A 26834-nucleotide genomic window follows, 5' to 3' on the forward strand; every position below is an offset into this window, starting at 1 on the left:
TGGCGACTATGCTTGTCATAAGAGGCAATGTACGGGATTAGGTGGTCAGCCTCGCTGACTAGGTTGATGCATGTCTTCGTATCCCAATTGTGTGGATCAATGCTCATGATGTCAATCATTGGATTGTCTGGTCCAGACTTGATTATTTAGAGACCGCCGTCATATAGCTGGAATATTGCTGAGTGTGACGTTAAACAACAAACAAAAAAACATAGTGACTCAGTGACTAGTGACTAGTGACTAGTGACTTTTTGATAAGGCAAATTTAAGTATAGTTAATATCATATGCCATAGAGTCGTATTTGTGCCCATTTCTTGCAATATCACATTTGCGGAGAGAAAAGGGCCAAAGGGCCAACTCCAAGATGTCTCTAAGGCTTGAAATACACTCTTACCAGTAGTTGATTTCTATCATGTTTTCTAGCGAAATGTATTGACTTATTGTGAAGATTGTAGAAAACAAAAATCTGCATTTTAACCTACAATAGTCCAGATCATTATTTCAAAATGACTACTGACTATGACTGATAATGAAGTTCTTTTCTATGATTATTAGCTTGATTAGTTTTTGTTTTGATGCAGCCTTCAAATCAGCAGTTTGAATCTTTGGCAGTTATTGATTTGAAACTTTGACCAAATAGAATGTTCCTGGTATAGTACATTATACTGTAATCTATGGTTATAAAGAACTCAAAAGGACTGCTAATTTAAGATCATTATAACCATTATTTGTTATCAGCATTTCGACTGAATTCCCTCTGTAGTCGTTGTATTTAAAGACAGTTATCCACTTCAAAGGCTATAACCTAATTACTGTTATAACCATTTTATTGTTAATTGAGGATGTAATTTGGGGTCATGGTGTCAGTACTTTTCCAGTTAATCACTTGCCTACAATTGTTTATTGCTCATTTTGAAGAGCTGGGTGTGGCCGCGGATGTTTTTATAAGCTGATTGGTGATACGTGATTAGCTCAGAGATTAACGGTTCATTATACACCAAAGCATTGTCGTTAACAGAGTACACGTTGGACCACAAAGTGAGTTCGCTATATAAGTTATTTCGTTATAACCATGTTCGTTATATCCATTAATTTTATATGATAAAATATACAGCCAGTGCCCGGGACCGAAGAATTAGTGCATTATATATCTGTTTTAAACGTGTTCGTTATAAATGCTGTTTACTGTAATACTGTAAAACATGAAATTAATGCGAGCTTGAATTAAATGTGAAGAATGCGAGTGGTCTTTGCTCGCATTATTAAACATCGCATTTATATCAACAATAAGACATTTTGGATAGCAGAAATACCAACTTAGACATAAGCTGAAAACAAACAACTAATTACATCCTGTGAATTGTCACTGCTGGGGTCAAGACAAGCGTTCTACTCACTTATGTCATCACTGATCACACCTGCAAGTCCAGACAGACGCCACCCACGTAACACAGTGTCTTTGCTCTTTGCAACAGCATCAAAGGCCGACACAAGCCAGCGCGCACGTATTGTTTTAGCTGAAGTACTCTACTCAGCGTTAATAAATGTGCTATTTGGTGTGTGATTGGATTAATGTAAGGTTGGATTAGAGTGAGGATTCTCCTGGAAACCCGACAGACGACATTTTGTTGAGATATAAATCCACTGATGCTTGAGAGGAGGGGGTGTCGCATTTTTGGCTAGGGTCCAGCAGTCACATTCTTCTGGAGTATTAATTTCACGTTTTACAGTATGTGTTTACTTTCCCCAAGTGGGCTGAGTGTGACAAGTTTGTTTCAGCCTGGCAATGATGGCTTCTTCAACTGTCTGGACATCTGGAACACCTTCCTGGACTACCTGCTGACAAAACTACAGGAGAGGACGGCAGATGGCCACAACACAGTCAGCAGGTATGCTTAGGAGTCTCCCCAGACACGTGTACAGTAATTAGGAGATGTACGGCACTGTGTTTAGCATGTAATGTAATGTTCCCTGAACTATGGGTTCTAGTATTCTCAGCTAATCATGATAATACAGTGGTAGAAACTAACAGTTTCAGTCCACTAGTCCTTATAATGATAGCATATAGCAAAACCTTTAAAAATGTCAAAATTCTACTAGTCCTTAGTATACCTTTACTATTGGGCAGTTTGGCAAGGACTATGGGACTAGTGCCAATTTCTAACCCTGTAATAGTCCATATATTACCATGAGTAATCTTAAAATCTACTTAAGCTGATGTTAGGAGATCTCATTTGCACTAATCTTGATAACTACTGGAGTATATATCAATTCTTTCTTTTTATTGTTACCAATAACCAAGTTTACAAGAACACCCGTAGTTGAACAAGAGTGAGTGAGTATGGTTTTAAGCCGCTTTTAGCAATATTCCAGCGATATCATGGCGGGGGGCACCAGAAATGGGCAATGGGCTTCACACATTGTACCCATGTCGGGAATCGAACCCTGGTCTTCAGCGTGACGAGCAAACGGTTTAACCACTAGGCTACCCGACCGCTCCTAGTTGAACAAGAAGTGTTGTAACATTGCGAGAGTGCCTCCAGCTGTGTTCCTCATTCTCTCCCTTTTGTCTGACAGATACCAGGAGGCGCTGCTGTCTCTCGTGTCCCACATCCTGCAGAAGTTCCAGTTCCGCTTCAACCAGTCTCAGCTGGAGGAGCTGGATGACGACACGCTCGATGATGACGTGAGTAAACTGTGCTCTCCATCCAGGAAGTACATCTCTTCAGGCTTCCATTCCACTGACATTATCATGGATAGAGAACAGATATACTGTTCAAGCAGAACTGATCACGTCATAGCAGCTTTGCGTGGAATGAAAGCGATAGGTCCTACATGTAGAGTTCTCACAAACCACAACTCATGATCAGGTCGAATTATCAAACTCGTGATCTTTGGATTCTGGGATGCAACTCTGCACAGCGAATTCTGGTGCCATAGGCCACTTGGCCAACATGTGGGTCATGTCAAATGTTGGCGTAAAGGTGGTGACATGGAGTGATCACATGATGATAGCCTCATCTGCTAGAGGTTGGAGGGAATATGTGTCCATTCATCATGCCCTGATGTTGTGGATTGTTCCTCATACCTTCCAACAATGCTTTGTCTGGTCCAGACTCGACTTCCCGTGGAGATTTGGGGCCGAATAGGTCTTCAGTAACCCATGCTTGCAGTAACAGGCGACTAAGAATGTCCTAAGTGGCAACTAACGGGATTGAGGGGTCAGGCTTGCTGACTTGGTTGAAACATCATATCCCAATCGCGTAGATCGATGCTCATGATGTCAATCACTGGGTTGTCTGGTCCAGGCTCGATTATTTTACAGACCGCTGTCATATAGCTGGAATATTGCTGAGTGCGGCGTTAAACAACAAACAGACAAAAAAAACTTACACATGGTGATATTATTGAAGTAATGGCGACAGTTTTGTTAAGTAACAGTCACTCAGCAAGGATGGAAACTGGACTTTTAAAGTCAGGTAGCTCTCTTGCTTGGGGTCTCTCACTTGACAAATAAACATATCCTTCACGTTTTTCTTTGCAAATACTTTAGGCAGTAGGAAGTTGTTAAATGCATTGATGAAGGATAACCATGAAACATGAGAATGACAAGTCTTGTGTGTCCTTGTCATTTCAGTCGGAGACAGAGTGGCAGCACTTCCTTCGTCAGTGTCTAGAAGTAATAGCCAAAGTTGCTGAACTCCTCACAGCGGAGACATTCCAGCTTATAGTGAGTTCATGTTTCTCTGATTCAACATTAAATAACAGAAATATAGCAACTTATGTCCATACATGCTCAGATAACATAGATGACACTTGGTAGTCTTATGTTCTTGGCTTTATTTGATTTGGACATATTATTGCTCAGGAGAAACTGTGAGATCAAGATGGCCTTTATCATGTTTATATCAAGTAGATGCAATATTGACAGACATTCTCATTTACACTCTCAGGGGTTTATACCATGCACGAGACAGCCTCCGTGGTCTAGTGGTAGAGCGTCCGCCCGGAGAGCGGAAGGTCCGGGGTTCGATCCCCGACTGTGCCATACCAAAAGATGTTAAAAGATGGTACTTGTTGTTACCCTGTCTGGCGCTCGGCATTTAGGGGCTAAAACAAGGACTGGTCGGCTCGGAGTCAGTATACTGTGTCTGAGTGGGGTATTCATGTTAAACTGCGGCGTGGTATCTCAGTGAGCTAGCACTATAAATCGGCATCAGTCCGGACTAGTACAAGCAGCCACACACACACACGTGCATGCACGTCGCTATATAAGTGCAATAAACTTGGACGCGACGTTAAACCCAATTTCACCTCACCATGCTCACCTCACCTTATACCATGCACTGACCATTGATATTAGTTTGTTATAATCGTTGTTTCTTTATAAGCATATATACCATGATATACAGCATATGTACAGCAAATAAACAGCAAATGGCCGGGACCAAAAAATATGTTCGTTTTATCCGTCAGTTCATTATCAGATTATAAGCGTGTTCGTTATGAACGTAGTTTACTGTATATGTATGTTTAGTCTTTTTAATTAGAGTGTATGTAAGTCTCTCAATGCTCAGAAATAGTTCAGTCATTCAGTTGTCAGATTGCGATTCCGTTGCAAGTTTGAAGAGACGTATACGTGTGGGTGTTCATTCACAACTTTCAGTGGGAGCCTTTCAAGGATTATATGAATGTGTACATGGGGCTGGAGACGTGCGTGATTAACGGCATGCAGGGGCGTCGGCTCAACATCACCGGCGAGAACGAGTGTCGGAGACTTCATTGCACACTGAGAGATCTGTCATCCCTTCTGCAGGCACTTGGGAGATTGGCAGATCATTTTATTGGGGAGAAGTTTGCCGAGAGATACACCATTGCACAAGTTCTGGTTGACAAGTAAACATATCCTTCTTGGTTTTCATCTTTACAAACTCTTGATCATGTGGTACTGAAGCAGTGGGATGCAGTTTCTGTGATTGCCCTATTCTTATGACACGTTGCCACATCAGTGATGCTTGTTGTAAGAGGCGACTAACGGGATCAGGTGGTCAGACCCCCTGACATGGTTGATACATGCCATCGATCCCAATTGCGTGGATCGATGCTTATGATATTAATCACTGAATTGTCTGGTCCAGACTCGATTATTTACAGACTGATGTCATATAGCTGGAATATTGCTGAGTGCAGCGTTAAACAACAAACCAAATCAGTCTTTGTTTTTGTGTGAAGCCCATTTCTGGTGTCCCCCGCTGTGATATTGCTGGAATATTGTTAAAAGTGGCATATAACCATACTCACTCACTCTACGTACTTTTAGATCAAGTGGTTGGGTTAGCAAATCTAATATGCACAGACCTTTTTCCTGTTTTCAGACTGGTGGAGACAGTGACGTATGGAAGTAAACACAAGCTCTTTGAAGTGACGTCGGTAGCGCAGTCTGTGCTTCAACCAGACTTCATTCAAGTGTCAGTATTACATGGAAAAACTTGCTCACGAATAGTTGATATAGAGGTCCTACTTTGTTATTGAAAACTGATGGAAACGTATGTATCATGACATGTAACACTGTGGGAATCAAGAACATGATGTTTATGATGTGGTGTTTGTTCACACTGTATTGTGTAAGGTTGATATCAAATTAACTGCGTTTTACCTTATCCTGACTTACTGCGTTTTACCTTATCCTGACTCACGCTATTGCTGATCTCAACTCATTTCTGGAAGGTAGTGGAAACTTCCTGAACTCTGTTCTCGGAGAACAGAAAAAACAACTCACCAAATCCACCTTTTGTCTGCGCTATCACACTGGAAACATGTGACCAAGCCAGTATACTTGTCACTCTCTTATTTTTGCATTGGTTGGGGAAAAATTTCCTGAGCTTTGTAATCCATGTAATCCTATTAAAAATTAACCTTTTTTCATAAAATTATTTCTTCTTCTATCATTCTTTATTCATGATATCTAAGAATTAAGATTGAGATCCCCATCTGTTCGTCCTGCATCCCTCAACACTGCACAACAGACAAGACGAGAAGTTTCTGCGAAGAAGAATTTGCACAGTACCTGTTCATAATACAGAGGAAGAAGATGGACTGTAAGGAGAGGGAGTCGTCTCGTTCTGCATCATCCTCATCAGAGACACTGTCACTACACTTTCATGAGAGCAAGATAGGGAGTCTGACTTCAGAGAGGAAGTTCTTTATGAGCCTCCCTCTCCACAGATCCAACCAGTCAGCCCTACAGTTTCTTCCCTTGGCAGCAGAAGTGTTCCACTAGATTGAAGAAGAAATCTTCTGCTGTTTCTTCTGATCCTTGGCAAAGAAGACTTCTTCCTCTGTCTCATCGAGTAAGAGGAAATACATCTACGCTAATGTGATCACCACCGAGAAGCCGAATTGCTGTCTCATCCATGAAGGGGTTCGTGGAAGGGTCTCTGAAGTTTGCACACAGACGACTACCTCCTCGCAGTCTCTAACAGTGGTTACACCACTATCTTCGCAGAAGCAGCTGCAGCTGCACATGTTGGACTTGTCCTCCCGCAGCCGCAGACCTTCATGCAGGCTTCGACCTTCATGCAGCCTCAGAGGTTCATGCAGCAACTGCTCCATTCTGACGATCATGGCAGGTTGTTTCTGGAGATTGGACAACCTCTTCACTAATCACAGAGACTGCTCCACACAAAATGTTGCTGGAATTCACTAATTTGGACAATAACTGGTCACGCAACAACGTACAGTACCTACTAGAAGATAGACCTCCCTACAGAATACTTCCCTGTTATCATTCAGACATACTGACGTCAGGTTATTGTCCCTTAACCAATGACTGAGAGTCCATGTTCCCGTTTTACTGCGTTATTCAGAGCTTGAGTGAAAACGATTGAGTTGAGTTTATGAGGGTTTTTTTAGAGGGGGTTATTAGAACAGATCTCGACCTGAACCAGGCACACAGGTGGAACCCACCACCTTCCGTTGGATTCAAGCAATAGTATGAGTCAGGGTAAGGTAAAATGTGTATATTTTAGAGTAAAAATATCATTTATACTTATCCTGACTCCAAGGCTATAGTTCCCACTCAGCAGTCCCCTCCTCCTGTGTTTCGTAAGGGAAAAGAGAGAGTGACTATATACTGGCTTGATCACGTGTTTCTGGTACGCATGCACAGACCTGGGGTGCATTCGGGTGAGCTGTTTTTTTCTGTTTTCCAGGAACACAGTTCGGAAGTGTGCTGAGATAAGCAATAGTATGGGTCAGGATAAGTATAACTGATATTTTTAGTCTGAGAAATATATTTGTTTTCCCTCCTTTCAGTCATGCTCAGGCGATGGCAGCCACCAAGGCCTATGCTCATTGGTTAGCTCAACTGTACGGAGTGTCTCAACGAACCAATCAGGAGAAAGAGAAGCTCTACAACCTCATCGTCAAGCTTATTGATGCAGTTGCACCACTAATAAATAAGGAGGTTCGCCAAATTTCTAAATATCAAATTTTCAGATTGATTTGAAATACTTATAGCTTAAGTGGCCCTTTTCCTGCCTGGTGTCACATGTTGGTTGGTTGGTTTGTTGTTTAATGCCACACTCAGCAATATTCCAGCTATATGACGGTGGTCTGTAAATAATCAAGTCTGGACCAGACAATCCAGTGAATCATATCATGAGCATCGATCACATGACTGGTGCCCATGTTACTAAATAATAAAGGGTCATTGTTCGAAGCTTTTGTGTCAGTTTGACTGTGGCCACCAGTGAATTTTATTATGAAAAGCTTATTGACATTAGGAGATATCCTTTCAGGGTCTGGTGATGAAAGGTCAAAGGTTAAGGTAGTGAGATGGAAAATTCTTTATGAATAAATTTGTGGTTACACTTTCACAAAAGGTTTTTAAAATCTTATCACTAAGAAAGTATATGCCTTCTCTAGGATGGGGCCCTTCCTTTAAAAGGTTTCGTCAAGTTAAGTCAGTATTAAGGGTTTCGTCAAACATGGTTAATTATTGTCAGTTTCGTAGGCATGGTTACCTCAACAGACAAACTTTGTTTGCATGATATTTTGAAATCCTACTTCAACAAGTGGTTGGATGGTTGTGGCATCTGTATCAAGGTCAAGGCTGTCTATGAGGTTATGTCTATGAAAGTTGGTTGTATCACAGCTAGCCTGAGTCAGTTGTTAAATCATCCTGGAGGTAGAATTTCAAACTTTCAAGGGGATTTCCTTGTATGTTAGCACTGGTCAGGCCAGTAAATGTTTCAAATTCAGCTGCATATCCCAGTTGTATCTTTTGGTGCCAGTTACTTTTGCATCTGTTCTTGTACATGAATGGGGGCGGTGGGGTAGCCTTGTGGTTAAGCGTTCACTCGTCACGCCGAAGACCCGGATTTCCAAAATGGGCACTATGTGTGAAGCTATTTCTGGTGTCCCCCGATGTGATATTGATGGAATACTGCGTAAAACCATACTCACTCACTCACTCACTGTACAATTATGAGTCAGTCATCTTGCATTTTAAGAAATTGTCTTGAGTAAGGTCATGGTCTTGAAGGTCATCTTCCTGGAAGTGCACAGTGGTATGTATGGCCACTAAGGTCATCTTCCTGGAAGTGCACAGTGTTATGTATGGCCACTGAAGGTCATCTTCCTGGAAGTGCACAGTGGTATGTATGGCCACTGAAGGTCATCTTCCTGGAAGTGCACAGTGGTATGTATGGCCACTGAAGGTCATGTTCCTGGAAGTGCACAGTGGTATGTATGGCCACTGAAGGTCATCTTCCTGGAAGTGCACAGTGGTATGTATGGCCACTGAAGGCCATGTTCCTGGAAGTGCACAGTGGTATGTATTGCCACTGAAGGCCATGTTCCTGGAAGTGCACAGTGGTATGTATGGCCACTGAAGGTCATCTTCCTGGAAGTGCACAGTGGTATGTATGGCCACTGAAGACCATGTTCCTGGAAGTGCACAGTGGTATGTATGGCCACTGAAGGTCATGTTCCTGGAAGTGCACAGTGGTATGTTTGGCCACTGAAGGTCATCTTCCTGGAAGTGTACAGTGGTATGTATGGCCACTGAAGGCCATGTTCCTGGAAGTGCACAGTGGTATGTATTGCCACTGAAGGCCATCTTCCTGGAAGTGCACAGTGGTATGTATGGCCACTGAAGGCCATCTTCCTGGAAGTGCACAGTGGTATGTTTGGCCACTGAAGGTCATCTTCCTGGAAGTGCACAGTGGTATGTATGGCCACTGAAGGCCATGTTCCTGGAAGTGCACAGTGGTATGTATGGCCACTGAAGGCCATCTTCCTGGAAGTGCACAGTGGTATGTTTGGCCACTGAAGGCCATCTTCCTGGAAGTGCATAGTGGTATGTTTGGCCACTAAAGGACATCTTCCTGGAAGTACACAGTGGTATGTATGGCCACTGAAGGTCATCTTCCTGGAAGTGCATAGTGGTATGTTTGGCCACTGAAGGTCATCTTCCTGGAAGTGCATAGTGGTATGTTTGGCCACTGAAGGTCATCTTCCTGGAAGTGCACAGTGGTATGTTTGGCCACTGAAGGCCATCTTCCTGGAAGTGCATAGTGGTATGTATGGCCACTGAAGGTCATGTTCCTGGAAGTGCACAGTGGTATGTATGGCCACTGAAGGTCATGTTCCTGGAAGTGCACAGTGGTATGTATGGCCACTGAAGGTCATGTTCCTGGAAGTGCACAGTGGTATGTATGGCCACTGAAGGTCATCTTCCTGGAAGTGCACAGTGGTATGTATGGCCACTGAAGGCCATGTTCCTGGAAGTGCACAGTGGTATGTATGGCCACTGAAGGTCATCTTCCTGGAAGTGCACAGTGGTATGTATGGCCACTGAAGGTCATCTTCCTGGAAGTGCACAGTGGTATGTATGGCCACTGAAGGCCATCTTCCTGGAAGTGCACAGTGGTATGTATGGCCACTGAAGGCCATGTTCCTGGAAGTGCACAGTGGTATGTATGGCCACTGAAGGTCATCTTCCTGGAAGTGCACAGTGGTATGTATGGCCACTGAAGGCCATGTTCCTGGAAGTGCACAGTGGTATGTATGGCCACTGAAGGTCATCTTCCTGGAAGTGCACAGTGGTATGTTTGGCCACTGAAGGTCATCTTCCTGGAAGTGTACAGTGGTATGTATGGCCACTGAAGGCCATGTTCCTGGAAGTGCACAGTGGTATGTATTGCCACTGAAGGCCATCTTCCTGGAAGTGCACAGTGGTATGTATGGCCACTGAAGGCCATCTTCCTGGAAGTGCACAGTGGTATGTTTGGCCACTGAAGGTCATCTTCCTGGAAGTGCACAGTGGTATGTATGGCCACTGAAGGCCATGTTCCTGGAAGTGCACAGTGGTATGTATGGCCACTGAAGGCCATCTTCCTGGAAGTGCACAGTGGTATGTTTGGCCACTGAAGGCCATCTTCCTGGAAGTGCATAGTGGTATGTTTGGCCACTAAAGGACATCTTCCTGGAAGTACACAGTGGTATGTATGGCCACTGAAGGTCATCTTCCTGGAAGTGCATAGTGGTATGTTTGGCCACTGAAGGTCATCTTCCTGGAAGTGCATAGTGGTATGTTTGGCCACTGAAGGTCATCTTCCTGGAAGTGCACAGTGGTATGTTTGGCCACTGAAGGCCATCTTCCTGGAAGTGCATAGTGGTATGTATGGCCACTGATGGCCATGTTCCTGGAAGTGCACAGTGGTATGTTTGGCCACTGAAGGTCATCTTCCTGGAAGTGCATAGTGGTATGTTTGGCCACTGAAGGTCATCTTCCTGGAAGTGCATAGTGGTATGTTTGGCCACTAAAGGTCATCTTCCTGGAAGTGCACAGTGGTATGTTTGGCCACTGAAGGTCATTTTCCTGGAAGTGCACAGTGGTATGTTTGGCCACTTAAGGCCATGTTCCTGGAAGTGCACAGTGGTATGTATGGCCACTGAAGGCCATGTTTCTGGAAGTGCACAGTGGTATGTATGGCCACTGAAGGCCATGTTTCTGGAAGTGCATAGTGGTATGTATAGCCACTGAAGAAATGGAAGTCAAGGGGCCTCTTCCTTGAAAACACCTCAATATGAATAGATGCTGAAATTCCGAATTTGATTGAAGTTATGTATTTATGATTGACTCTGATCCTGGTTTAGGTTCCAGAGAGAGTGGCTCACTCTGCAGCCCACCTGTTTCTGTCCATGGCCACCACAGTGAGACCCTCTTTCCTCATCCAGCTCCCCAGCATGCAGACCCTGTACAACATGGCCAGTCGAGGAGTCTTCACGTCACTCAAGCAGGAGGTACGTTGCCCCAACCCTGTCACACATACAACATGGCCGGTCAAGGAGCCTTCACGTCACTCATGTCATGTTGATTACTAATATCTTTGCTACTTGATGTAATCGATATTATGGATCAGAGATGCACCAGGCGCAAAATCCTGCATCCTGTTCATATAAAAACTTAAAACTGCATGTGAAACTACTGCCTCCAGAAAATGTGTGCATGTTTAGGAATGAATGCTGCTACTAAATATTTTCTCTATGTTATTGAAAACATACCACACCATCGAATACTTCATGATCTAGCACTGGCTCTTGCAGATGTGTTTCTTTTAGGGAACTCCATATCTATTTTGTTCAAACAATAAATAGCGTCAATTATTACTGCTTATGAGAAGCCCGTCTCCATGGCCTAGTGGTAGAGTGTCTGCCCGGAGAGTGGAAGGTCCGAGGTTCAACCAAAAAACGTTAAAAGATGGTACTTGTTGTTACCCTCCCTGGTGCTTGGTATTAAGGGGCTTGAACAAGGACTGGTCGGCTTGGAGTCAGTATACTGTGTCTGAGTGGGGTATTCATGTTAAACTGGGGCATGGTATCTCAGTGGGCTAGCACTTTGAATCGGCATCAGTCTGGACTAGTACATGCAGACAGACAGACATGCAGACAGACAGACAGACAGACAGACACACATACACATACACTCACGCACGCACGCACGCACGCACGCACGCACGCACGCACGCACGCACGCACGCACGCACACACACACACACACATACACACACACACATATGGCGATATAAGTGCAATAATCCTAGACGCACCATTAAACCCTATTTCACCTCACCGCTTATGAGAAATTTCTATTGTTGGTCTTGAAACTACTAACAGTCTGCTGTTACACTGTTGAAATTCAAACGATTTCAATGTCACCCCAGTCGTATTTGGATATAAGTTATAAGAACGAAGGAAAGCATGTCTGTGGCTTGCAGCAGTGGTGTTGTGTGTGTTGACAGATCCAGCTGCTGATGTGCCGGTCGTTGTCCCACTATCTGTTGCTGCCCTGGCCGGGATTACCAGAGCTGGAGCAGGACTGGGCCAACAGAGCTTCACATCATCAGAGTTTTATACAGTCTCTCACCGCACGCTATATTCAGGTCAAAACAATGGCGGACCTGGCCGACAATAAAGTTCTACAGCAAGAACGTAAGTCCCTGGACTTCCTCCTCTCGTCTGTTCACACTCGTCGGAATGAATCTGCTCATTGTTACACTTATTAAAGGGCAAATAAAGTGAAAAAAAATAATTGCAAATTGTTTTGTGAATATCAATTTCTCTGAATACATTTAGTCAATTTCTGAGAGAGAGAACACTTCCTAATATTCGTAGAAGGTATTTAAATGTCCAAGTGAAAGAACTGAAATCACACGCTCTGTAATTGGCTCCCAAAACAAACCTATTTGGGCCGGTGCAGAGGTGACAACTGTTTTCATTGGCTGATAGGTTTGCAGCATTTATCTTATGATTCTCAGGCGTTATACATGTACTGTTTCCGTTATTGCCATTATTCCTACAAATATAACAACTTTGCATACATTGTTGAATGTGCATCTTTCCGAAGCAAAGGGAGTTAACGGACTGTAAAGTCCAGTTTCTACCACTTGCCGAATTAGGGTAGCATTTTTGGGCTCGATCGTAGCGCCACCCAAGGCTATTACGAGTTATGTCCCTTCTTTATCCCTCCTATTGACCAATCAGATTCCACCTCTCATATTACTTGCATTTGCTTCAAATAAAATGGTGTCGCCCAGTGAAGATGATCTGATCGATAATTAAGATCTATACTGTAATAAAACGTGTCTTTCTTTGCAAAGTGTATCTAATCACGTGAGCACCATAAAAACATGAACAGATTTGGAAAATATCTCTCAACTGTACACATGCTTTGCAAATCCTGCAATCGACCAAAATGTGCACGTCAGTTGATGAACTGAATGTCGATTTTGCTACGTGATTTTGATTGGACTATGCATAGACTCAAAAGCAAAATATAACTCCATAACTCCAGCCTAGTTAGGCAGGGTAACCATTACTACCTTCCTCCCTTCCAGTCAAGCCTGTCATCAGGGTAACGTTGCAGATCATGCAGGACTTGATCGAATCTTTAGCTGGAGAGGTGGTGAAATCCAAACAGATCTGCTACCAGTCGCTCCAGGAGTCTATACAGATGACACTTACTATCTTCCCCATATATATACAACAGACAGGTCAGTGGCTTTGAAATAATCTTTATTCATTGTGACCCCATAGTGTTCCGAGGCAGAATAGGTCCCCAGCAACCCCTGCTTCTCTTCATGTGGGAATACCTATGCTATGTGCTATGTCCCCAGCACCCCATGTTGGTCTCCCTGTGGGGATTCCTGGACAGAATACGTCCTCAGCACCTTTAGCTTGTCTCCCTGTGGGGATTCCTGGACAGAATACGTCCCCAGCACCTTTAGCTTGTCTCCCTGTGGAGATTCCTGGACTGAATAGGTCCCCAGCACCTTTAGCTTGTCTCCCTGTGGAGATTCCTGCACAGAATAGGTCCCCAGCACCTTTAGCTTGTCTCCCTGTGGAGATTCCTGGACAGAATAGGTCCTCAGCACCTTTAGCTTGTCTCCCTGTGGAGATTCCTGTACAGAATAGGTCCCCAGCACCTTTAGCTTGTCTCCCTGTGGAGATTCCTGGACAGAATAGGTCCTCAGCACCTTTAGCTTGTCTCCCTGTGGGGATTCCTGGACAGAATAGGTCCCCAGCACCTTTAGCTTGTCTCCCTGTGGAGATTCCTGTACAGAATAGGTCCCCAGCACCTTTAGCTTGTCTCCCTGTGGGGATTCCTGGACAGATGGGTCCCCAGCACCTTTAGCTTGTCTCCCTGTGGAGATTCCTGTACAGAATAGGTCCCCAGCACCTTTAGCTTGTCTCCCTGTGGAGATTCCTGGACAGAATAGGTCCCCAGCACCTTTAGCTTGTCTCCCTGTGGGGATTCCTGGACAGAATAGGTCCCCAGCACCTTTAGCTTGTCTCCCTGTGGAGATTCCTGTACAGAATAGGTCCCCAGCACCTTTAGCTTGTCTCCCTGTGGGGATTCCTGGACAGATGGGTCCCCAGCACCTTTAGCTTGTCTCCCTGTGGAGATTCCTGTACAGAATAGGTCCCCAGCACCTTTAGCTTGTCTCCCTGTGGAGATTCCTGGACAGAATAGGTCCCCAGCACCTTTAGCTTGTCTCCCTGTGGGGATTCCTGGACAGAATAGGTCCCCAGCACCTTTAGCTTGTCTCCCTGTGGGGATTCCTGGACAGAATAGGTCCCCAGCACCTTTAGCTCCCTGTGGGGATTCCTGGACAGAATAGGTCCCCAGCACCTTTAGCTCGCTGTGGGCATTCTGACGTGGAAAAGGACCCTAGTACCCTATGTACTGTATTCGACGTAATAAGCGCACAGGGCGCTCTCAAAATTATAAATAGGGGGCTCTTATTAGAATATTATTTTGAGTTGAAAGATCGTAAATTTCTTGGTTTATGCTGACAGCCTGAAATGTTTATATACGACAGATATATTTTTCCAGGATTTAATTGCCCATAATTAAGGGTGCATATAATACGAACGCGTATTATACACAAATAGATAAGTCTTGTGTACATTAATCAATTGGAAGGGGTGCTAATTGAGATTGTTCACTAGCCAATATATTAGCAAATATCGCCGTGGGCGCTTATTAGAGCAGGGTGCTTATTACGTTGAATACAGTATTTGTTTTCGGACTTGACTAGGGGTTACAATGCGTCACCAGGTGGTTGTACTATTGTACTCTTGACCAAGATTGTGTTGTGCATCATTGTATTCGTGAAGATCTGGGTTAGAATTGGTTTTCAGCAACCCATGCTTGTCATAAGCGGCGACTAACAGGATCGGGTGTTCAGGCTCCCTGACTTGGTTGATGCATGTCATCGTATACCAGTTGCATGGAACGATGCTCTTTAGGTCAATCACTGAATTGTCTGGTCCAGATGCAATTATTTACAGACCACCGTCATATAGCTGGACTCTTGCTGAGTGAATCGTTAAACAACAAACAAACAAACAAATAAACATCATCTATTGTCATGTGTTTACCCTGTCTGTTTTTTCTTGCAGATGTAGTCGATGACATTATGAGTTTCTTCCTAGCACTTTTTCAAGGTTTACGGGTTCAAATGGGAGTCCCTTTCACGGAACAAGCAATAAGGACCTTCATGAACCTTTTCTCCAGGTAGTCAACTCCCTTCATCATAGTGATATATTAACCATAGGGCACCTAGCTCCTTGCACAGAACAAGCAATAAGGACCTTCATGAACCTTTTCTCCAGGTAGTCAACTCCCTTCATCATAGTGATATATTAACCATAGGGCACCTAGCTCCTTGCACAGAACAAGCAATAAGGACCTTCATGAACCTTTTCTCCAGGTAGTCAACTCCCTTCATCATAGTGATATATTAACCGTAGGGCACCTAGCTCCTTGCACAGAACAAGCAATAAAGACCTTCATGAACCTTTTCTCCAGGTAGTCAACTCCCTTCATCATAGAGATATATTAACCATAGGGCACCTAGCTCCTTGCACAGAACAAGCAATAAAGACCTTCATGAACCTTTTCTCCAGGTAGTCAACTCCCTTCATCATAGTGATATATTAACCATAGGGCACCTAGCTCCTTGCACAGAACAAGCAATAAGGACCTTCATGAACCTTTTCTCCAGGTAGTCAACTCCCTTCATCATAGAGATATATTAACCATAGGGCACCTAGCTCCTTGCACAGAACAAGCAATAAAGACCTTCATGAACCTTTTCTCCAGGTAGTCAACTCCCTTCATCATAGTGATATATTAACCATAGGGCACCTAGCTCCTTGCACAGAACAAGCAATAAGGACCTTCATGAACCTTTTCTCCAGGTAGTCAACTCCCTTCATCATAGTGATATATTAACCATAGGGCACCTAGCTCCTTGCACAGAACAAGCAATAAGGACCTTCATGAACCTTTTCTCCAGGTAGTCAACTCCCTTCATCATAGTGATATATTAACCATAGGGCACCTAGCTCCTTACACATGACAAGCAATAAGGACCTTCATGAACCTTTTCTCCAGGTAGTCAACTCCCTTCATCATAGTGATATATTAACCATAGGGCACCTAGCTCCTTGCACAGAACAAGCAATAAGGACCTTCATGAACCTTTTCTCCAGGTAGTCAACTCCCTTCATCATAGTGATATATTAACCATAGGGCACCTAGCTCCTTGCACAGAACAAGCAATAAAGACCTTCATGAACCTTTTCTCCAGGTAGTCAACTCCCTTCATCATAGTGATATATTAACCATAGGGCACCTAGCTCCTTACATATGACAAGCCAGGGTAATAAACATCACATAATACAGGACCCATGAAGATTCCGGGGTAGAATAGGTCTTCAGCAACCCATGCTTGCCATAAAAGGTGACTATGCTTGTTGTAAATGGCGACTAACGGGATCGGGTGGTCAGGCTCGCTGACTTGGTTGATGCATGTCATCGTATCCCAATTGCATGGATCGATGCTCATGATGTCAATCACTGGATTGTCTGGTCCAGACTCGATTATTTACAGACCGCCGTCATATAGCTGGAATATTGCTGAGTGCGGCATAAACAAAAAACAAATCAACCACATAATATAGTGGGGCCCTGGTGTGGCTGCATTGATCAGAAATTTTAGTATCAATGTATCAAACTGCTATTGATCCGTAGGTGAATGTACATAGGGAGATATTCAATTCAAACCAAAATGATCGAATCCAATCCATAAATGGGGAGTGGAAGCAAACATGTCCGTTCACTACGGGCGATGAAGGAAACAGTGATGAGTAGTACAGGGGCATGCTGGGAGCGAGGTGGTCGGAGGGGGTGTTCCGGTGATTGTTGTTGTTCACAATGTTCTACACTGTTATGTGATCAAAGCAAGAAGGAATATTGCCTAGTGTTGTGTCAGGATAAGTATATAAGTAAGGGGAATACTCTGATTCCCTATAAATGTAAACGTTTCTGTGGCAATTACGGTATTACTACTTAAGTATCGATATTCATAAATTTGTATCGGTACAGCATTTACATTAAAATGTACTAATACATCAATATCGTGATGTACGATGACATCCCTAGTCCGTGGCACAGATGTTGTGAGCAGTAGTCATGGTAATAATTGATAGTTATTGGTTTTAGTCAATGTTTATAGGGTCTTCTCTTTATGAAGTATTTAATGGTAAACTTGGCTAATCAGCTAACAAATGCCCTTTTCTAAAGTTATTGGGCTAAAAAATACATAGTCTTTGTTGTCATACACCGCCCGCATCATCATTAAGTTTGCCACATGTTTCATTTTTATTTCCATTTTTTAAAAAACCTAAAAAATACTTAAATATTCCAAGTTCAACAGTAGTCAAATGTATTCCGGTATTTTACTCATCAAGGAATTCATTTATGTAGTCCGGCCCTTTCACAGGTTGATTGTACACAACTGTTTGGTATTTGGTTACATACTAGTTTAAACAACAACAAAAAACCAAAACACACCGCTCACCTGCACTATATTTTCAAAACCCATTGCCTGAGAACCAATTCTTTTATTTTTTTAAGCCTTACAAAAGCAAAGCAAATGTTAACAGCATAGTTCTGTAGTTTTTCATTTTAAGAAAATGTTTTTCGTCCTCATGTCTTATCGCTAAATTTCTACAGTGAACATATGTCTATATTTGTTTGTAATGGTGTGTAATATGTAAAAGTTACACTTTGCTGTGTTTCCAGTTGTAGTTGTATGTTTGTGCAGGGAACAACTTGCTGAGACAATAAGCCAAGAAAGCTCAACAGGATTCAGAGTCATAGAAAAGTAAGAGTCATGTGATACAAATGGGGATATGATTGTCCTCCAACCAGATGGAACCGCCTCCGTGATGTAGTGGGTAGAACGCCTGCCTGGAGAGCGGAAGGTCTGTCGTTCGATCATCTGGCTTTGTGTTGCCAAAGGGGTATGGTCAGGTGCCCTTGTGGTTTAAGTGTTCGCTCGTCATGCCGATGACCCGGGTTTGATTCCCGACATGGGCACAATGTGTGAAGCCCATTCATTTATCGTACAATAACACACTGCAGGGAGAATAAACAGCTGTGTGTTATTGTACGATAAACATCTCCCACTTGTTGTTTATTTCTTGATTAAACCCCATGTCACCTCACAATGAACCAGATGGCTGCAGGGATTTCACATTCAAATAGGAAAGTGTCATTTGTTCACAGTAGTGGATGAAATGAATTGCATGAGGAGATTCTTGACAATAAGCAACACGTCTGCTCCTGTACTCTCCAGGAGAGAAGGAGGATAACAATGTCCGTACAGCATTGTGTCTCAGAATAGTACATGACACACTGGTGATAATCTGAAGTGGGGGGCACGGGTGACCCAGTCGTCTAAGCCGCCGTGATTCGCTGTGCAGAGTTGCGTCCCCAGGGCACGCCAAAAACCTATGATTGTGGGTTCGAATCCCGGTTCGCCTCGATTAGGTTTCTAGGTTTGTCCTCACCATACCTGTGCTCGTGGGTTTCACCGAAGTGGTAAATGTCTGAGACCTGCATCATTTCGGGCTTTCCTCCCACATTAAGCTGGACCGCCTCCGTGGTCTTGTGGTAGAGCGTCCGCCCGGAGAGCGGAAGGTCCAGGGTTCGATCCCGGGCCGCGTCATACAAAAAGACGTTAAAAGATTGTACTTGTTGTTACCCTGTCTGGCGCTCGGCATTAAGGGGCTAAAACAAGGACTGGTCGGCTCGGAGTCAGTATACTGTGTCTGAGTGGGGTATTCATGTTAAACTGCGGCATGGTATCTCAGTGAGCTAGCACTATAAATCGGCATCAGTCCGGACTAGTACAAGCAGCCACACACACACATACACGTGCATGCATGTCGCTATATAAGTGCAATAATCTTGGACGCGACGTTAAACCCCATTTCACCTCACCCACATTAAGCTGACACGCCGCGATATAACTTGAATAATGTTAAAAGCGGCGTTAAACCCAACTCACTGACTAATCTGAAGTGTTTTGATGTGAAGTGACTGTAGTGCTTGGACCTTCTTATACAAGTATTAGGTCAGCTGTTAACTCACGTTCATTTGTTTGTTTGCAGGTTTTTGAAAATCCTTCAGCTCATTGTCCAGGAACCCGGTTCTTCCTTCAAGTCCTTTCTCCCTCAAATACTCAGTATATGTCTGGAGCAGATCTACCCTATAATAGCACCGGTACGTTCCTCCCTCAAATACTCAGTATATCATGTATATGTCTGGAGAAGATCTACCCTATAAAAGAACAAGTACATTCCTCCCTCAAATATTCAGTATATGTCTGGAGCAGATCTACCCTATAATAGCACCGGTATGTTTCTCCCTCAAATGCTTGTGTATATCTGGAGCAGATCTACCCTATAATAGCACCGGTACATTCCTCCCTCAAATACTCAGTATATGTCTGGAGCAGATCTACCCTATGATAGCACCGGTATGTTTCTCCCTCAAATGCTTGTGTATATCTGGAGCAGATCTACCCTATAATAGCACCGGTACATTCCTCCCTCAAATACTCAGTATATGTCTGGAGCAGATCTACCCTATAATAGCACCGGTATGTTTCTCCCTCAAATGCTTGTGTATATCTGGAGCAGATCTACCCTATAATAGCACCGGTACGTTCCTCCCTCAAATACTCAGTATATGTCTGGAGCAGATCTACCCTATAATAGCACCGGTACGTTCCTCCCTCAAATACTCAGTATATGTCTGGAGCAGATCTATCCTATAATAGCACCAGTACATTCCTCCCTCAAATACTCAGTATATGTCTGGAGCAGATCTACCCTATAATAGCACCGGTATGTTTCTCCCTCAAATACTCAGTATATGCCTGGAGCAGATCTACCCTATAATAGCACCGATACATTCCTCCCTCAAATACTTAGTATATGTCTGGAGCAGATCTACCCTATAATATCACCGATACATTCCTCCCTCAAATACTCAGTATATGTCTGGAGAAGATCTACCCTATAATAGCACAGGTACGTTTCTCCCTCAAATATTTGTATATACATTTCTTCCTCAAATACTTGTGTACTGTAAATCTAGAGAGTTTTCACCATAAATTATTGTGAGTGGCTAACATTAGCCTTAACTGCATCAGGAAAGATTGGCTACACCCTGTTAAGATTATCAAAGATCAAAGCTACTATTGCACACGTTATTTTTATCCCCCAGTTTTTCAATGTAGCGATCAGCTTGTCCATCCATCTGTCCTGTCTGTTTTCCAGAGCAGAACTCCTTATCCGTTGAATATTTCTTGATGAATCTTGCTATAAAGATCAGTCTCAGGGCAAACTTGTGCCTTTTGATGATTTGGAATATTGAAAAATACTGAACAGCATTAACTGAAGGTATCCAATGGCAATGAACCAAAAGTGGGGAATGAGTTGCCAAACTCCATATCTGAATTGCATCAGATTGGGGGGATATGTCATCTCCTGATAAATCTTGTTTAACCTTTAGCCTGCTGAATTATTTTCACACTTCTTACCCCTGCCTGCTGGATAAATTTTAGCATAAGGCACTGTAAAGAGGGTGGGTGATTTCAAACAGTTGGTGATTCATTATACAGAGTCCAATTGAAGAAATATTTTGCACATTTATTCCTGATAGAAAACTACACAGTACTATGTAAAAATATCTCGATGTTTTCAATCATACCAAGGTTAAGACCAAAGCGAACACAAAATTTGTAAATTTTCTTGTACTTACCTGAATTGCGTTATTGAAGGTGAGTAAATTATGTATTTTCTTTTGAATTTGAATCTATTTCGGAATTTCTTTATGATATCTTACCAACTTTTGCATATATTGCTTCCATGTGTCACCTGCGGTACGTGCTTCCGGTTTCAGAAATGATAGCTAAAATTGCAAGTATTTTGATTATTTCTCCTAAACTGCATTATTTTGCTATTGAATGGTTTACCTAGAATGTAAATCAGTTCAGATTTTGCGTATCGTCCAATATTTGTCATTTTTCACAGTGTTTGTTAACTTTGTTCAATTCAACAAATCGCGAGTTAGGCCACGCCCAAACGTGTCACTGACGTTTGTCGGCTTGTCAATGTGTCTGGAAGTTTATCAAACGAAATCATTTGCAAACTTTTTAAAAATGATTTTTTACAAAGATTTATACATGCGTGTCAATAATTCTAGAAAATTAAGTTAGATGTAACAAAATGATTGTAATAGTTTAACGGGATAACTATGCATGTGGAGTTGTTTGTTTACCGCCGTTGCCATGATCGTACAAGTTCCATCCAATCGATGATGTTACGATTCAGATTGTTTTTGTTTACAATTAGTTACACTGAAAGTTGATACTTTTTAGAAATTAAGGAACATGAGTGTTTTCCTTTCGTCAGCAAACAAAAAATTATGATCGAATAGGACAAAATGATGAAATTATAAAAAAAATATCGGCGTGCATGCCGAACAACTTGAAGTGCCAAAAGTCAACAATGGCCGGTTTTTGGTAGTTGTGTGCCGAGAAGTTTGGCCGAAACTTTTTAAATCGCGATATTTTCTTTGAGCTAAATAAATTACTGAAAGTTTTGATATTGAGCAAACTGAGCATTTAAGCATGTCATACGTAATTTAAATGTTACGCAAAGCCTTCTTGGTAAATAGATATGGCGAGTTTTATTTTGGGGTGTCGTTATGCTATCCACCTGTCGAATAGGTTCGACATCAGATGCACAGGAAGTGACACCTCTGTCGAATGGGTTCGCCATTAGCGTGCAGAGCTTTAAAGTAGGAAGCGGTGTGATGAAACGGGAACCTAGTGTCAGTCAGTGATTTTTAAACTAGATGCATGTGTTGTTTCAGTTGACAAGGGGGGTTGGAGTAGTGTGTTTAGCTAACTGCATCGACTAGCCAGTATCTGCCTGGACTAGTCAGTGTTATTTAGGCAAATCAGTACTAGAATCTGTACTTTACTAAGAAAGTGTTATCCCAAATATGACATTTGTTACATGTGATGGCTGGTTTCATAATGTGTAGAAGTGAATATGAGAAATATGCCTCCTTACATTTTTTGTTCGTTGTTGGTCTGCAAAAATAGCTATGTTGTGAAACTATTGCCAGTGCATCTCACCTGCAGTTTTTGCAGTACTTTCGTGCTTGCCATACGTTCCAGATTTACAGTATATCTTAACACTTTGTCAAGGTTTACGGGTTCAAAAGGGAGTCCCATTCACAGAACAAGCAATAAGGGGAACGTTTCTTCAGACACATGTAACAGTGTAACAAATGTAATAGTTGGAATTCTAGTACTTTTGGGGGTTGAGTCCCATCCAGAATTTGAACCCACACTTCCAGAGTAGGGCACCTAATCACCAGCACACAAAGTCAGCCATCTCACCCACTTAGCCACCGGGGCTTCCACAAAATGAAAGTCTGACAGCTGGTAGTCTAGATCACTTACTTTGTGTACCCCTCTTACAAGTGTACAACAAACCTTTGCAAACAGACACACTCAACAGTGTACAACAAACCTTTGCTGCAGACACATACAACAGTGTACAACAAACCTTTGCAAACAGACACATACAACAGTGTACAACAAACCTTTGCTGCAGACACATACAACAGTGTACAACAAACCTTTGCTGCAGACACATACAACAGTGTGCAACAAACCTTTGCAAACAGACACATACAACAGTTGACAACAAACCTTTGCAAACAGACACATACAACAGTTGACAACAAACCTTTGCAAACAGACACATACAACAGTGTACAACAAACCTTTGCTGCAGACACATACAACAGTGTACAACAAACCTTTGCTGCAGACACATACAACAGTGTACAACAAACCTTTGCTGCAGACACATACAACAGTGTACAACAAACCTTTGCAAACAGACACATACAACAGTGTACAACAAACCTTTGCTGCAGACACATACAACAGTGTACAACAAACCTTTGCTGCAGACACATACAACAGTGTGCAACAAACCTTTGCAAACAGACACATACAACAGTTGACAACAAACCTTTGCAAACAGACACATACAACAGTTGACAACAAACCTTTGCAAACAGACACATACAACAGTGTACAACAAACCTTTGCTGCAGACACATACAACAGTGTACAACAAACCTTTGCTGCAGACACATACAACAGTGTACAACAAACCTTTGCTGCAGACACATACAACAGTGTACAACAAACCTTTGCAAACAGACACATACAACAGTGTACAACAAACCTTTGCTGCAGACACATACAACAGTGTACAACAAACCTTTGCTGCAGACACATACAACAGTGTGCAACAAACCTTTGCAAACAGACACATACAACAGTTGACAACAAACCTTTGCAAACAGACACATACAACAGTTGACAACAAACCTTTGCAAACAGACACATACAACAGTGTACAACAAACCTTTGCTGCAGACACATACAACAGTGTACAACAAACCTTTGCTGCAGACACATACAACAGTGTACAACAAACCTTTGCTGCAGACACATACAACAGTGTACAACACACCTTTGCTACAGACACATACAACAGTGTACAACACACCTTTGCAAACAGACACATACAGCAGTGTACAACACACCTTTGCTGCAGACACATACAACAGTGTACAACACACCTTTGCTACAGACACATACAACAGTGTACAACACACCTTTGCAAACAGACACATACAGCAGTGTACAACACACCTTTGCTGCAGACACATACAACAGTGTACAACAAACCTTTGCTGCAGACACATACAACAGTGTGCAACAAACCTTTGCAAACAGACACATACAACAGTTGACAACAAACCTTTGCAAACAGACACATACAACAGTGTACAACAAACCTTTGCAGACACATACAACAGTGTACAACAAACCTTTGCTGCAGACACATACAACAGTGTACAACAAACCTTTGCTGCAGACACATACAACAGTGTACAACAAACCTTTGCTACAGACACATACAACAGTGTACAACACACCTTTGCTGCAGACACATACAACAGTGTACAACAAACCTTTGCTGCAGACACATACAACAGTGTACAACAAACCTTTGCTGCAGACACATACAACAGTGTACAACACACCTTTGCTACAGACACATACAACAGTGTACAACACACCTTTGCAAACAGACACATACAGCAGTGTACAACACACCTTTGCAAACAGACACATACAACAGTGTACAACACACCTTTGCAAACAGACACATACAACAGTGTACAACAAACCTTTGCTGCAGACACATACAACAGTGTACAACAAACCTTTGCTGCAGACACATACAACAGTGTACAACAAACCTTTGCTGCAGACACATACAACAGTGTACAACAAACCTTTGCTGCAGACACATACAACAGTGTACAACACACCTTTGCTACAGACACATACAACAGTGTACAACACACCTTTGCAAACAGACACATACAGCAGTGTACAACACACCTTTGCAAACAGACACATACAACAGTGTACAACAAACCTTTGCTGCAGACACATACAATAGTGTACAACAAACCTTTGCTGCAGACACATACAACAGTGTACAACAAACCTTTGCTGCAGACACATACAACAGTGTACAACAAACCTTTGCAAACAGACACACTCAACAGTGTACAACAAACCTTTGCTACAGACACATACAACAGTGTACAACACACCTTTGCAAACAGACACATACAGCAGTGTACAACACACCTTTGCAAACAGACACATACAACAGTGTACAACAAACCTTTGCTGCAGACACATACAACAGTGTACAACAAACCTTTGCTGCAGACACATACAACAGTGTACAACAAACCTTTGCTGCAGACACATACAACAGTGTACAACAAACCTTTGCTGCAGACACATACAACAGTGTACAACAAACCTTTGCAAACAGACACATACAACAGTGTACAACAAACCTTTGCTGCAGACACATACAACAGTGTACAACAAACCTTTGCTGCAGACACATACAACAGTGTACAACAAACCTTTGCTGCAGACACATACAACAGTGTACAACAAACCTTTGCTGCAGACACATACAACAGTTGACAACAAACCTTTGCAAACAGACACATACAACAGTGTACAACAAACCTTTGCTGCAGACACATACAACAGTGTACAACAAACCTTTGCTGCAGACACATACAACAGTGTACAACACACCTTTGCTACAGACACATACAACAGTGTACAACAAACCTTTGCTACAGACACATTCAACAGTGTACAACAAACCTTTGCAAACTGACACATTCAACAGTGTACAACAAACCTTTGCTGCAGACATACACCAGCATACAAACAAACCTTTGCTGCAGACACATTCAACAGTGTACAACAAACCTTTGCTGCAGACACATACAACAGTGTACAACAATTAAGATGTTAAAATGATAATGTAGGTGTTGCTAGTCTTCCATGTTGCATGTCCTTCCAGAGACCTGCCCCCGACATCAAGTCAGTATTATACGAGCTGCTACATGAGCTGATGATGAACAACTGGCGCTACTTCTTCAAGGGGTCAGTCATGTCGACTCTCAACAGCCAGTCGGAGCATGTGGAGAACGGTCCCCAGTTCACGACTATTATGCAGGTAGGACGGGAGTGGCGGGATTGTCTCTCAGCTTTTCCTTTTGTTTTAAATTTGAAAATGATGGCCCAGTGGTCTAAGGTCCTGCCAAACTCCACTGATTGTGGGTTCGTCTCCAAGGTTTGCCCTGAGTATGATAGTCCTTGGTTTGTCGAGACCTTTCCCATGCTTGTCTGCTTCACTTATATACCCGTGAAGATGCGGGGTAGAATAGGTTTTCAGCAACCCATGCTTGCCATAAAAGGCGACTATGCTTGTCGTAAAAGGCGACTAACGGGATCGGGTGGTCAGGCTTGCTGACTTGTTTGATGCATGTCATCAATCCCAATTGCGTGGATCGATGCTCATGATGTCAATCACTGGATTGTCTGGTCCAGACTCGATTATTTACAGACCGCCGTCATATAGCTGGAAAATTGCTGAGTGCGGCAAACAAACACTTATCTTCCACTGCCTTCTTCAGCTGGGCTCTCCTCCCACATCAAGCTAACACTTTGTGATATACCTAAAACATTGTTAACTAAGTCAACATCTTTGTTAAATCCAACCTATTCATGCCTCTTTTAAAGTTGCTTTATAAACAGACTCAGTCCCTTTGTGTTCATCTGTAACTTTCCAAGTCCATTGTCTCATGTCTGTATGATTTTGTATGACTATCATTCTATACAACTCTGTATGACTGTACATCATTGTATGACTATGATTCTATTCAACTCTGTATGACTGTACATCATTGTATGACTAT

At 42.7% G+C, this 26834-nt stretch overlaps 1 protein-coding gene across 1 annotated transcript in view; it reads left to right on the forward strand.

Moving 5' to 3' along the window:
- The window catches only part of LOC139468380 (exportin-6-like), a 53595-nt gene that overhangs the window by 13559 nt on the left and 13202 nt on the right, over window positions 1-26834 (forward strand). The window contains exons 9-21 of the mRNA XM_071250307.1: window positions 1781-1890; window positions 2579-2687; window positions 3639-3731; window positions 4668-4897; window positions 5377-5469; window positions 7316-7466; window positions 11165-11311; window positions 12310-12499; window positions 13405-13560; window positions 15473-15587; window positions 18184-18243; window positions 19535-19646; window positions 25937-26092. Of these exons, the coding sequence (XP_071106408.1) occupies window positions 1781-1890; window positions 2579-2687; window positions 3639-3731; window positions 4668-4897; window positions 5377-5469; window positions 7316-7466; window positions 11165-11311; window positions 12310-12499; window positions 13405-13560; window positions 15473-15587; window positions 18184-18243; window positions 19535-19646; window positions 25937-26092 (1722 nt within the window). The remainder of the gene's footprint in view (window positions 1-1780; window positions 1891-2578; window positions 2688-3638; window positions 3732-4667; window positions 4898-5376; window positions 5470-7315; window positions 7467-11164; window positions 11312-12309; window positions 12500-13404; window positions 13561-15472; window positions 15588-18183; window positions 18244-19534; window positions 19647-25936; window positions 26093-26834) is intronic.

Source organism: Haliotis cracherodii, unplaced genomic scaffold (assembly GCF_022045235.1).
Source record: "Haliotis cracherodii isolate W230 unplaced genomic scaffold, xgHalCrac1.p SCAF_2, whole genome shotgun sequence".
Taxonomy (NCBI): Eukaryota; Metazoa; Mollusca; class Gastropoda; order Lepetellida; family Haliotidae; genus Haliotis; species Haliotis cracherodii.